The 14,986-nt window shown below is 36.4% G+C and overlaps 1 protein-coding gene and 1 long non-coding RNA gene across 13 annotated transcripts in view; one reads left to right on the forward strand and one right to left on the reverse strand.

Moving 5' to 3' along the window:
• The window catches only part of LOC113114781 (neurobeachin), a 246,747-nt gene that overhangs the window by 122,333 nt on the left and 109,428 nt on the right, over window positions 1-14,986 (forward strand). For all 12 annotated transcript variants that reach the window (XM_026281781.1, XM_026281784.1, XM_026281783.1 and 9 more), the window contains 3 exons: window positions 597-714; window positions 4,673-4,800; window positions 9,458-9,519. In XM_026281781.1, the coding sequence (XP_026137566.1) occupies window positions 597-714; window positions 4,673-4,800; window positions 9,458-9,519 (308 nt within the window). The remainder of the gene's footprint in view (window positions 1-596; window positions 715-4,672; window positions 4,801-9,457; window positions 9,520-14,986) is intronic.
• On the reverse strand, window positions 233-11,445 carry LOC113114783 (uncharacterized). The gene is made up of 3 exons (XR_003293782.1): window positions 10,686-11,445; window positions 573-759; window positions 233-357 (listed from the first exon to the last, which is right to left on the reverse strand). It is a non-coding gene; the product is annotated as an uncharacterized LOC113114783 (long non-coding RNA).

Consider the following 14,986-nt stretch of genomic DNA (forward strand, 5'->3'; position numbering starts at 1 on the left):
TGATGTTGAATCAGGCCAAGCTGGGCTTCTGGGGAAATCCTTTAGAATGCCCCTCTTGACGTTTCCCCTCATCTTGGTGTATTTGCTTATGGGTGGACACTCATCTCTGACACGGCGATTGATGGCTGCGTAATAGATTTCCCATCCTCAGATGTCTTGTGACAGCTTGTGGTTTCACAGGATGACAGTCCATTGCTGTGATGTATCTATCAGAAGCTCCCTGCTGCACAAGGCGCTGTTGACTCTGTGGCTTTGACATAGAGAGAGGAATGTAAGATGGTGCTTCACTTTCTCAGGGGGAGGCCAGAGTAATGGGGATGTTTCACAAAGTTTGTGCCTTTGTAGTTATGTTGTTTCCTGATGAAAAACCAGAAAGAATATTTGATTTTAGTGCAACCGAAGGTTTAGATGACAGTTGGTGGGCATTGTTTTCAATGTCTAAGGTGTGAGAGAAATATTTATTTATTTAGAAATATTTATTTTACAAAATCATAATTGATTTTTATTTCCCTCTACAGTCAGCTTTTAAACAGAAAACTTCCTTTAGTCTTAATTTAGTCAATTTTTCTAACCTGTGATTTCTTTTTGTGTCACAGGAGCCACAGATGCATCCACTCCCTCTTCCTCCAGCTTTGTGAATGGAGCCACCAGCAAGAATCTGCCTGAGGTTCAGACGGTGGCACCCATGCCTGAGGACACCATGGAGAACATGAGGTCAGTCAGAGTCCCAGGATGTGTGTTGAGGTCTAAGACAGACAGCTGGGTAGAAATTCAGCTTGATGTTTATTTTGAAATGGGATGGTTGGATGAGCTGTATTTGAAGATGTTGCGACACATACACATAATATATATATTATGTGATGCATTTTTGATTAAGAGACTTAATAATTCCTGTTGTATCCCTGCTAAATTTTAACCGAATTAATATTTACTACACGAACAAACAATGAACAGTACATTTATATGCTATTAACCTTTGTTAATGTTGGTTAATAACAATAAAACTGTTCACTGTTAGTCCATTCTAGCTCAGGTCCATTAACTATGTTAATAGCTACAACTTTTCATTTTAGTAATGTATTAGTAAATGTTGAAATCAGCATTAACTAAGATTGATAAATGTTTAGAATGCTTTAATTAACTAATATAGTTAACTAATGTAACCAAATTCAAATTTATTGTAAAGTGTTATCCTCTTAGGGCCAGATTTACTAAACGGGGCAAATGATTTACTGACAAGGTGCACATTAAAGAACACAGACAGATTAATTAACATCTCATTTCCATAATGACCAGCGCAATCTACCAAGAGCTGCGCAAATAACCGCCTGCTTTAAGACAGGTTTTTTTTTGGCTGTTAAATAATGCCGCAAATACCAATGAAGTGAAGACTGCAAATCTTAGTAAATCACGTTGCGTGATTCATTTACATACTCTCCTCCCATAAATTTACAGATCGAAACAGAATCTCTTACAAATGTATAGCTATTCAATAAGGTGAGTCACAAAAATATCTGTGTCTGTGCCTTTTCAGCATTAATTTCCCACTGTGTGTTTTTAGCAAATCCTAACAGTAGTTTTTATAGCCAAATGAGGGTGAATTTTATTTTATTTTTTTTAAAGTTTGTTACACTGGAAAGATGTTTTTGTGTGTGTGTGTGTTTTGATGGCTAAATAATTGACACATAATAGCGCAACTCATTAGCACTTATATATCAATCCCTCACACACACAGCTTCATTTGCATAAAATTAAACATAACGTCTACCTTCACAGAAGTTCGTATTTCCTGGCAGATTAGTTGTTAAATTAGTAATAATGCATTTAATTATTTATTGAATGCTAGTGTCTTATAATACTGTAGCCACCATTTAAAAATAGCAATAATATGAAATTATTATAGTGATTATTTGTTTGGAATAATTACACACTTTTAAATGTTTTTGCAAAGTCTCTAATGCTCACTAAGGCTGCGTGTATTTGATGAAATATAATTGTTTTCTATGTTTAATATTTTAAAATGATGGCATAGGTGAATTTTCAGCAGCCGTTACTTCAGTCTTCAGTGGCACATGATCATTAAGAAATCAGTGTATATTATTAATATGATAAAAACACTTAAATGGCGTATTGCTTTATTTGAGTGTATGTGAGTTGGAAGTATTTATCCCTGCCACAAGAGGGGGTCAGAACTCAGCCTTGTTTTTTTCATGTTTACAGACATTGTGTCTTTCCTTTGTTTAGGGCAATGGGCGGCAATCATTTTACTTTTTTATATTGTTGTGGTTGTGACAAACAAGACACCCCACACCTTACATATCACCTGTCCTCTCTCTCACTGGCCACCGCGGGTGTTTGAGCTGTCAGAGGGGGCTGTGCGAGCGCTAATGCAGAGAAATCAGTACGCGTAGGTGTTTTGGGGAGTGTATGGAAACCGTGCTGACCTTGGCTCCATCCTTTCACCCCGTCTAATGCTTTGTGACAGACATCTCACAGACACGCCACCGTCTGACTACACGGGAGAAAGGCTGTGTGTGCGCATGCAGCTCTCTTTCTCTTGTCCTCTCTGGGGGCCTCTACACCTCACACACACACACACACACACACACACATATACACACTCTTTGTGGCTCCTCTGCTGTGCCAGGAATCGCAAATCAGTTGCCATGGCAGCGGTAACCGACAGCACTTACTGGGAGTGTGAAGTCAATGATGAAACTGTCTGGATGCAGAGGCTGTGATGCCTAACCCGCACTCCGAGAGACAAGAGATGGGTTTCGCTGTCGCTGCCTGCATGTGTCTCATTAGTTTTTCTTGTTTTTTATTTTTTTCCCCCCCACTTATTTTCCACACTTACTTTCATGACTCACAATAGCCGTTAGTGTTGAATTTTTCACAATCAGCACACCAAAAGGGAAATGCAATATTTTCAAAGCTTGCGATCTAATTATCATCAGACTTGCAACCAAGACAAGCAAAGCTACAAAGCTACAAAATCCCTAGGAGTTTGCCCAGTATCTCCGTTTTAAGATATTATTGTGGTAACCAAGCCCAAAAATACTGGATATCCTCTTTTTTTTTTTATGTTAATATAGTAAATATGGTTTGGACGGTTGCACTTTATTTTACAGTACGTGTACTAACATGTACTTATAGTGTACTTACAGTGTATTTATCTAAGAAAATTCTGGTAACACAAGGTAACTACAATGGGGTAGGGTTAGGTTTAGGGGTAGGTTCAGGGTAAGTACCTAGTTATTACATAGATATTGTAATTACTATAATAAGTACACAGTATGTACATGAGGAACAGGACTTTAAAATAAAGTGCTACAGTACATGTACTTACAGTGTACTTATCAAAAGGTACTGGTATTACATTGATTTAAGGTTAGGGGTGGGGGTTCAGCATCAGTGCCTAGTTATTATACAGTTATTTTGGTAACACTTTATTTTAAGGTGTCCTTATTACACATATTACATGTACGTACTATTATAATTACAATTAATAACGCATAATTACATGCAAGTAACCCTAAGCCGAACCCTAATCCTAACCCTAACCATATAGGAAGTACATGTAGTTAATTAATATTACTCAGTACTTAAATGTATAACTACCCTGTAACAAGGACACATTGAAATAAAGTGTATCCATTAATTTAAATGTTATAATACTACAAAATATGTACACGTGGAACAGGACTGTAAAAAAAGTGTCCTTGTTACAGTGTAATTATACATTTAAGTACTGAGTAATATTAATTTATTTACTTACTATATGGTTAGGGTTTGGTTTAGGGTTACTTGCATGTAATTATGCATAGTTTACTGTTATTATAATAGTAAGTACATGTAATATGTGTAACAAGGACACCTTAAAATAAAGTGTTACAAAAACGTGCTACCTATATGCTGGTACCACACTGGTAGCTACTTGTATTTTATGTGTGTAAAATTTACTTTGAATCAATATAAAAAATAATGGACTGTTTTTTTATTTTATTGCAAATTTCTAACAAAAAAGTATGAATACATACCGTTACAAACCTTTAGACACATTTGACTGATTTTAGTCTTCATACCGGAATAACTTTTTTGATTTAAAACCATTTTGATTGAAAATATAATAATAAAAAAAAAAATGTTTAAGTGCTTAAATTCTTAAAATGAGTTTTGTAGACAAATATTAAATTGGGCCCTGAGATTTTGAAAATACCTCTGGAATACATTTCTGCATGGATTACTCATAAAATGAGGTCTGATCTTTCTTTCTTTCTTTCTTTCTTTCTTTCTTTCTTTTTTTTAACTTTATTTAATACCGTATAAGTATTGTACTTTTTCACACTTTTGGTGTTTGTGTAAGGTTTCTTAGCTCAATTAATTTATCTTATCGTCACTAGCTCAGGCTGTACTGGAGCTGGCCAAAATTGGCCATTGCTTGTTTACTAGTGGGGTTGGACTCCTGTAGGGAACATGTAGTTCTCTTTTTTTTCTGCGAGCTGACGTTGTACTTGTTTGTGTTTGTGTGTTTGTCGTCGGAGCCCAGGATGTTCAATCTGAAGTTATCTGCCGCTGGTTATTAGGCATTGTTTGGTGTATTAGTGTGCCGTATTACTGGTTACGTTTGTTTTTTCAGCTTCTATAATGCATTTATTTTGTCTACCCACAGTATCACCACTAAACTGGAGCGAGCTCTGGAGAAGGTGGCTCCGTTACTGAGGGAGATCTTTGTGGACTTTGCACCGTTCCTCTCTCGTACACTGCTGGGCAGTCATGGTCAGGAGTTGCTCATTGAAGGTACTGATGCTAAATTCTTCCCCCTGTCTCTCCATCTGTTTCTCTTTTGCACATACTTGTGTATTACATGGGCATGCTGGTACAGGAGAGTGTAGGTTGTAGCCATGCACAAGTTTGTTTTATAATGTTGTGTGCATACTGTCACAAACCTTTAGATATATTTAACTGATTTTATGCTTCTTGCATGAGTAATGTTCTTTTTAAATTGTATTGTATGTATTTGGACATGTACTGTGTGTATATTTATGTATAGGCACACACAATTTTAAGATATATTAAATATTTATATTTGGTAGAAGAGTAATGAAGTAATAAAGGATAAAGACTGGTAATTTTTATACCATAAAAGTCTGGTGTCAGTTAGATTTGATGAATACTTTAATTCAGCAAGGATGCATAAAATTGATCTAAAGTGACAGTAAAGACATTCATAATATTACAAAAGATTTCCATTCAAATACTGTTCTTCTGAACTTTCTATTCATCAATGAATCCTGACAAAAATCCATCAAAGTTTTGATACAAATATTAAACGTTGTTCCTGTTTTCAACACAGATAATTAGATGCACCATATGATTTTCCCAAATCGCCAAATCAGCGTATTAAAATAATTTCTCAAGGATTACGTGACACTGAAGACTGGAGGAATCCAGCAAATTCAGCTTTACATCACAGGAATAAAATACAGTTTAAAATATATTAAAACAGCAAACAATTATTTTAAAATGTAATAACTTTTCATAAAATTAATAAATGTTAACATATTTTGGATCAATTAAATGCAGCTTTGGTAAGCATAAAAGAACCCAAACCTTTGAAGATTATTTTTACTTACTGTTTTAATTGGTTGTGTTTGATCTGAGCTACGTTTTGGAGTATACTTCCCTTCTCTAGCTGGCTGTGATGGGCCACACACACATACTCACACACGCTTTCGCTCTCGCATTTCGGCTCACATGGCAAGGCAACCTCCCTTTGAATGGGAACCCATACTTCAGGCTCTGTTTTGTGGCTTTTTTACCTTTCAGCCTCAGTGCCAATTCATAGTGTACTGTAAGTCCCCCTCACCGCTCAAAGCCAGTTTGTTCCGACTAATGAAGCCCCGCATTACGGCACGCTAGAAATATGTGTGTCTACACAGCACAGGCAGCCATTTCATGAGAGAAATACTCCGAAACAGATTCTGCCCTGGATTCAAGCTCTGGCTTTTATGAATTATAACAGCCAGTTTTCTGTCTTTAACTTTGTGGTCGTACTTAATCGTGTCCACATTAGGAAGCATCACAGTTTTGGTAGACTGCTGAAAACAGGAGTAAGGTGACAATTTCATGACCTTACTCGTCAGTGTTTTGCTCTCAGATGTTGTAGTTGAAGACTTTACCAGAAGGGGCGAACTAGACCTTGCTGAACCTGTCAAACCTTGACCCCATGGTTTTGTAAGATTTAATTTCACTAAACAAATTTGGGGTGATACTAGGGCATCGCTGTGAGGTTGCAAAAGTGTGCTGGGTGGTTTTTTAGCCTATTGCTATGTGGTTTGAAAGGTGTTGTAGGTGGTTGCCAGAACCTAAACAAATTTAACCTATTTTACTTTTTTTTTCTGTGAAACATAAAATAAAATATTATATATAGCATGTAATATAAATATTCATTAACATTTATGCATTAGGAAATTATTTGATCCAAAGTTTAAAACTCATAATATGGTCTCAGAAAATCCATTGTTGCAATCGATTGTAAATATTAGCAAATATACTGTACATAAATACATTTTTGTTACAATTTTGTTACTTATTTTAGTTACTTCATCATATTTTCTGGCCGTTGTATAATATATGTTTAAAATATAACATATAGCATTAATAAATAATAATGTAATTGATCCCAAACATGTTTTATGAGTAGAAAATATTTATTTATTGTTCATTTAAAATAATTTTGTATATATATATATATATATATATATATATATATAAAATAAATATTTTTACATTTTATGTGTGTGTTAGTGTAACTTACCCAAGATGACTTTTTATTTGCCCCAAATGTTTTTAAGACTAGAAATACATTTACATGCTCAATGAAAAACATTTTGTAATATATTTGATATATTGATTACATTTAAATACAGCCAAGAATATATTTTACTGTATTGGTTGCAGTACAAGTCAATGGGTCCACTGATATTTGAAACCCTGGGTTCTTTAAAATGTATTTTGTGTTCTGCAGGTTTGCAGTGACATGAGGGTGAATTAATAATGCGTATCTGTAGTATTCTTCTTTCTGGATGAACTATCCCTTTAGGGCATCCTCTGACTAACCAATTCTCATGCTATCGAACTTGAAAAGCCATTGACTGTGCTTGTGCATTGCCATTGCTATTGCGATCCTCCCCAAATGAACCCCAATCCAGAACGCATAACAGCGACTTCCTCATAGATGACTCTTTACCCCCACATTCATTTGTCCAGTATGTTAACACCATCCCATGACCAGAAGAAATTATGTCTGTTTTCCCAATTCCTTCCTTTCCTCTCTTCCTCAACCTCTCACAGCTAAAATACTGTTCGCTCTGCGCAAAGGCGCCCTATTTACCCATAATTACCCTTCATCCATCACTCGACCCGGCACTAGGGGTCAAGCCCCTGCCCGGCCTCCCTCCAGACACTCGTTCACTGGGGGCAATTATGCCCCGCTCGCCCTCGAACAGCCTCTCGACACTTGGAGTTTGAGTGCGAGGCCCCTGGGCGGAACACTGCACTTCTTGTGAGAGCTGAGTGCTGCTTCGGCCCTCTGACAATGTCACATTCACACCAATGTGGCTTAACTGGAAAGTGCGGTGACTTGCTGTTTAAATAGAATGCATTTAGTTTGTCCAGCAGCATGATCCAGAGGTCAGGCCTGCCACCTGACTGAAGAGAGGATCCCCGGTGGGGAATCGATGTGTTTACGGCCTCATCTCACCCTCATAAATGAGACCGAGAGATTGTTGGGACTTGAACTCTTGGCCTCTGAAATATTACGGTCATAACTTCATGGACTGAATGGTTTAGGAGCGATCACTCATGGTGAAAGGATGTTTAAGTGGGTAACGAGACAAGTGGTGCCCTCAGTGAGCTGAATGTAAAGCTCAATTCATAGGACCGTTTTACCACAGATTGCATGTATACAGATTTATTTATTGGGATTAACTATTACTATTTTGATATGAAATTAAGTGCTTGCGAAATTATCTGCCACAATTCTGGGATGGTTGCCAGGGCATAGATATGAGGTTGCTAAGGTGTTCAGAGTGATTTTTATAATGAGACTAGCGTACAGTATTTGATGGTGGTTGGTGATGGAATGTTAGCTAACAGTAAACCGCTGCTTGGGTATAAACTTTTAATCACATGTGATGTGACGTGTAGCCAAGAATAGTGTCCAATACATGTAACTTTCTTACACTCCACTGGCTTTATTTGCACGTCTCATAAGTGTGTCTTCTTCTATTGAATTGCATCTTGGAGGGCTGGATTGCAATCTTGTGCTACAGCGCTACACTGGTCAAAAAACGTTAATGTATGCGCATCGCAGAACGAATTATAATTTCACTAGATAAGACCCTTATATGGTGAAAAATGCTGGAACGTTTTCCTCAAAAACCTTAATTTCTTTTCGACTGAAGAAAGAAAGACACGAACATCTTGTGTGACGTGAGCGAGTAAATTATGATGAACTAGTCAATGCCGAACTAGTTTCGTGGCAAAGTTGAATTCTTAGGGTTAGGTGTTTGTTCCAAAGCCTAACCATTAATATGGGAATTAATAATAACAATGATGTAATAATAAATACTCTTCCATTACTTCCACTGTGTCTTTTTACACCACATTCATACTGAACTCTCTCTCTCTTTCTTTCTCTCTGTCTGTCCCCCTCATCTTTCTCTCATTAGAGTCCTGTCTCTCTGACTATACTGACTTATGCAAACAAGGACATCAGCTATGTACTGTGTTTGTATGTTAATGCAGGTGTGCGTATGTGAGTGTGTGTGTGTGTGTTTGAGAGAGAAAGTTTGTCTTATATGTCTGGCAATAATTGCACATGTCATTTACAATTACCTTGTTTATCAGTGAGGTTAACCAACTGTCCTTTATATTCAATGAACAACAGGCTTTTCATTTAAAACGGCATATTTTACTGAAATATCATCTGATTTCAAGAGAGTGGTGCCTGTATGAGGTAAAAAAGATGTGCCTATATTCACGTCTGTATTAAAATTCCTGCCCTCACATTTTTGGAAGATATGCTATTCTGTCTGTATCAGTGGCGTCCTTATTCTAGCAAGGTTTGGGAAGTATGCAAGGTAGACCATGGCCTTGGCTTTTGATCTCACACTGGCATGCAGCAGATGACCTCTGACCTCTCAAGAGACCTTATTAGTGACCCCGCGAGCTGTTAGCTATAACACATTGACGACAAGAGACATTCAGTCTCAACTTCAAAACATAACTCATCAGAACTGGCCTGAATGATTGCGTGACATTAAATGGTTGCATTTTGAGACCATTCAGTACATTTTTCTGATGCCATATGGACGGTTTGTTTTGCTTTTGTGTGTGTTTATGAATATGGTGGAGAAGAATGATTCATTTCTGCCTTCTTTCTTCTTTCTAGGTCTGGTGTGCATGAAGTCGAGCACCTCGGTAGTGGAGCTAGTTATGCTGTTGTGCTCTCAGGTAAGTTTTCTCTTTTTTTAAGTTTTCTTTATCATTCTAATGTTGTTTCCAGCTGGATGACACGTTGTCTATTGTTAATAGTCACAATGAGCTGCTTAAATATTTGTCTGGAAGACAGAAAGCAATACACAAACCTGACTTTGCTCATTAACACCTTCATTTCTCAAAGCCAACCTCAAGTGAAGTATGTAAATCCAGACTCGGCCTTTGATATTAAAAGGATAGTTTACCCAAAAATGATATTATCCACTCAAGCCATCCTAGGTGTACTTTATATGGCTTTGTTCTTTCAGATGAATACAGCTGAAGTTATATTAAAATAGGTCCTGGCTCTTCATAATGACAGCTTTATATAGATTTTGTGAAGCTCAAAAAAGTGCATCCATACATCATAAAAAGTGCTCCACAGAGCTCCAGGGGTTAATAAAGGCCTCCTGAAGCAAATCAATGCATTTTTGTAAGTAAATATCCTATAGTATCTCCTATAAAATATAATATAGTAAATCATGGGTTAATTTAAATTTTTGGGTTCATTTTCCCTTTAAGTATACTAGTTATACATTTATTTAAGTTATAAATAAAGTTTTATTGTGAGTATCATATTTGATACATATTTTAAGAGGAGAAACCAACAGGTTTTATTCAGAGATGACAAATATAGAATTGGGTGCATGTCAGACTTTATGGCAAGTTGAAATTTGAATAGTTTGTAGTGTAAATCAATGAGAGGATATGTAAATTAAAAAGGCATATAATATCAGCTGTAACTCTATATCTCTCAATAGTACTGTATGTTTTAGTTATATTATATTGACATGCTTTGTTTTATGGTCAAAACTATTTTTTATTGTGGGGGAAAACATACAATAATGATTAAAAGCTCTAAAGCCTGAAGCATCATATTTGGTACTCATATTTGAACATTAATTTTATAAGAAATTATGAATATTATACATTATGAATCAAGTAAACGTCCAGTAAGTCTTCATTTTTAAAAAAATGTTCACAATATGAACGTTTTTCTTACATTTATAAAAATCGTTAAAGATGTTCTTATTCAAAAATATGAATTATCGATCAGAAGTCAGAAGGAATGTTCATTAGTAGATTGTGTATGAAATCTTTTTCAGCAATTTAGAGGCCTAATACAAATGAATTATTCCTACCTTTTCCCACATTTTCCTCCTTGGACTGAAAGTAGTGGAACCCCAGCTCATGTAAACACAGCACAGTCGTCTTCCCTTTAAATCCCATTGACATATTACAGCTCGCTGACCTTCGGAGTCCCTTGTTAAGCCTTCCCTTTCAAAGGGGTCAGGGTCCCGATGTTGTAGTCAGAGTGGGAGATATTTAACATACCTTCTGTCAGCCCATCACTCTTGCGCCGGGAGTCCATAAGGAAGCCATTACCTCAGCATCTCTTGCTCAGAATCCAGCCAGTCGGAGAGCTCGGCGGGGCGGGAGCTTTTAGTCGTTGAATAGCACCTCTGACTTTATGAAGTCCATACCGCTAACCTCCCGACTCCAGAGTCGAGCTGTACATTTGCTCTTAGTTTGTCCTGACAAAGGTGGCGTCCTGCAGACACTGTGGCGCTCAGGATGCATCCTGCTGTTCTGCTCTTCTCCTTTAGAAGATTTCAGACCTCCTTTACTTGGTTGCATTGAACGTTTGGATTCATTTTTTGCTGGTATCTGTTTTATGCTATCTGCCCGCTTTGTTGCCACTTGGATTTATTGCCGAGTGAAGCACCACATTGAGACTCAAGCTCCTGGTTTTCTCTTCCCCCGCCCCTGTTAGACATATAATGTTACCAGAGCTCCAAGAGCTCTTGCCATTAGAAGCTCCCAGGGTAAAAACAGCCTGATATATCGATTGCCCAAAGAGGGGATGAAACCAGAGCCTGGGCCCAAAACGGCTTTCAGACGGCTTCATAACTGGCTCCCTGTAGGATCTGATTTAGAACATGTTGCCCAAACCAGAGGGCTTGAAAAACAAAAGGCTTGATTCTTTAGATGAGCGGGTGAGTGAGAGATGAAGGAAAAGAGAATTAGAAGAAAGGAAAGGATGAGGCTAGGTAAGGTTTTTTTTATGTTTTTGGAATAACTCTCTTATGCTCATTCTAGGCTGCATTTATTAGATCAAAAATACAGTAAAAACCTGCAATATTGTGAAATAATATTACCTTTTAAAATAACTGCTTTATAATTTAATGTATTGTTAAATGTAATTTATCCCATAAGGATGGGAAAGCTTAATTTTATGCAGTTGTGATTTTTTTAATTTGTTTATTTGTTTATTTACAGTTCAAAAGAACGCATTTATTCGAAATATAAATTTATTTTGTAATAAACATTACTCAATAAACATTTTTTTTTAAATTATTATAATTGATGTTGAATACAGTTGTGCAGCTTAATTTGTTTATTTTTTTGGATTTTTTTTTTTTTTTTTTGAGAATTCTTTGATGAATAGAAACAGAATTTATTTGAAATGGAAATTTATTTTGTAACAAAGTTCAAAAATGTTTTTTTTTTTAATTTAATTTTTTTTTATTACTGTTGAATACAGTTCTTAATATAATGTCCCCCAGAATTCTTTGGTGAATGGAAAGTGAAAAGAAAAGCACTTACCTGTATTTGAAATATAATTTTTTTTATGACAATTTAAATGTCATTACTGTAACTTTTGATCAATACATATAACTTAATAATTCAATACATTATATTATCTACCCCCCAACCACCATAAAAGAATAAAATGCCCATGCCACTTGTGTCCTATATTTTCTATTTTCTAAAGTCATACAATAGCTTTGTGTGAGGAATTGACTTAAATCTTTATTCACTGCTTTCACAATTTACTTTCATAGTATAGAAAACAGCCATTTGAACATGTAAACTCATGAGGGTGAGAAAATGTTTTCATTTTTATTAACTATCTCTTTAATAAATGCTTGGCGCACATCTGAACACACCGCACATCCCACAATTCATGTCGCGGCAGGAGACGTCCTTGCTGCGAGTCCAACAACCTCAAGCCTTTCCCCTTTTCATCTCAACACTAATGCACCCAGACAGCGGGACGTTCACTGCTCGCGACCTTCGACCCGCTCTGTTTCGCGAACTGTCGCTTTTATGAATAAATTAGCGATAATCATCATGCACTTTTTTATTTATGCCTCCTAATCACTGTTATTCATCTACGGCCGTCGACAGCCGGTGTCTCTATCCAGTCAAGTGGCAGCGGGTGCCGCAGAGGTCAGCCGGGTCTGTTTCGTGTAGCAGCTTAAACATACATAAAGAATCTAGCGTGGAGCCGGAGAGATTTACCGATGGACGGCCTCCAGATGTCGGGAGCAGCGCTGAGCAGATAAAAGCAAAGTGCTCCCTCTGTCTCTTGACAGGTTGGATTGAGATGCTGCAAATTCTCAAGAGCCATTAAAGTTTGTGGGTTACAAAGCTGGGGGAGGGAAAAAAAAACTGGCTGGATGAGGTGCACAGCTCAAGCGCGAGTGCCACAACTACAGTTTTTTTTCCTCCCAAGGTTTTTTTTTTGGTGCACATTTTTGGCTAATGACTGCGTTCTCAGCTGAGTACATTTTGGCAGGCAGTTTTGACAGGAGTGTTTGACAGCTGTGACTGGAATTTCGAGGCAGAGGTTAAAAGATGGTTGGAGTTTGAGTGAAATTAAGTTCTTGGCTTTGAAAAAGTATGTACTCAAGTTTTCAGTGAAGCAAGGAGGTGACTTGTCAGACAGTGCAATCGTAATCACGAGAGATAAGAGAAACGATTGGCTTGTGTACAAAAAGGGGATTTGTTCATACTTTTATCCTGTCACATGAATAAAGAAAAGACATAAACAATGCAAGTAGAAATATGCGAAAAGATCATAAAGTCGGGATCAAATATAAAGGTCAAAGGTGAAATACTCATTTAGTGAGTGGTAAAACAGATATGATGAAATATAAAGGTGATATATGACTACAAACACCTATCAACTGTAATATATATATATATATATGTGTGTATATGTGTGTGTGTGTGTGTGTGTGTGTGTAAATCTGAAAATTATTTACTATGCAATGAATTAGACTATTTATTTCTTGAATAACAATAAATTAATTAACAATTAATTAATAACTATTATTATAGTAGTACTTTCTATTTAAGGAACATGATATATTTATTTTTTTGCTTTTATTTAATGTGTAATTATTTATTATTACTTTATTTTTTATTTAATATTAATTAATTATATGTAATAATTAATATATTTATTTTATAACATTTATATACATGTATAAATAATTCATTGTTAATAATTAATAATTAAATAAGAATTATTTCTTTCTATAGTCAGAATAACTTTTAATAATTAAAAGATAATTAATAACTTTATTATTATTACAGTAGTACTTTCTATTTAAGTAACACTTTCATGTATTCATTTTTTGTGTATTTTTATGTAATATGTATTATTATTATTATTTATGATTACTTATTTATTTAATATTTATATTCTTTATTTGTTTATTATTATTTTTATGTTCTATTTAGTTGACATTTTAAATATTTATTGACTACATTAATTATTTACTATTACTTTCATTCATTCATGTTCCATATATAATTATTTTGGTGTTGTTGTTTTCTTATACATTTATTTACCTTTTTGTTTTGTTTTCCAACTATTTTTCTCTTTTCCATGGGCCCCCTTGCGGCCCCTTAGGGCTCCCCAGACCGCAGTTTGAAAACCCCTGTGCTAAAATACAAGATAAACTCTCTGCATCAGCTCAGTGTGTCAGCTTGCCCCAGCATAAGTCTCTCGCTGGAGATGGCAGGCCGGAAGTGATCTTCTCTTTTACATAAGGGATCACATTACCTTCCTTTGGAGGTACATGTCATCGCTAATGCATATCACATGGACGGCATACTCGTCTGAGCCCCCAAAATCCCCTCACAATCACACTCACCTCCCACTGGGGAGCCTCAATCTCCAGCATGAAGAGAAAGAGAAGAAGAAAAAGAAGTGTGTTACAGTGCTAGTGCAAAGGCTACTTGAGAAGAGACAGCGGACTGGGACTTGGCTCGGGTCTTGGCTGATGTCATTTTCTTTTGGCAGGCCAGTGTGCCCCACATCTGCATCTATTTCCTTATTTATTTTTGTCACGTGGGTGCTGCTCTACTTGAGTGGAGGCTAGTGAAGAAGCACTGAGCTGAGGCAGCCGATCCCAGTCGACGAGCCGCCTGACTGCTGAGAAGATAATGAATGGTGGAGGAGAAATAGAGAGAGGGAGGCATATTGGGTCAGTTACAACATTTGGATACCAGATGCGCCTCAGTGTTGCCTCTTTCTGGCTCAGTGAGGGGTAGTGAGGATGCTCACCAGTGTGTGTGATTTTTTTATTATCCCCCCCACCCCTCAAACTATGATATTTTTTAATAGTCTATATCAGTTTTCCTATAT

Source organism: Carassius auratus, chromosome 15 (assembly GCF_003368295.1).
Source record: "Carassius auratus strain Wakin chromosome 15, ASM336829v1, whole genome shotgun sequence".
NCBI lineage: Eukaryota > Metazoa > Chordata > Actinopteri > Cypriniformes > Cyprinidae > Carassius > Carassius auratus.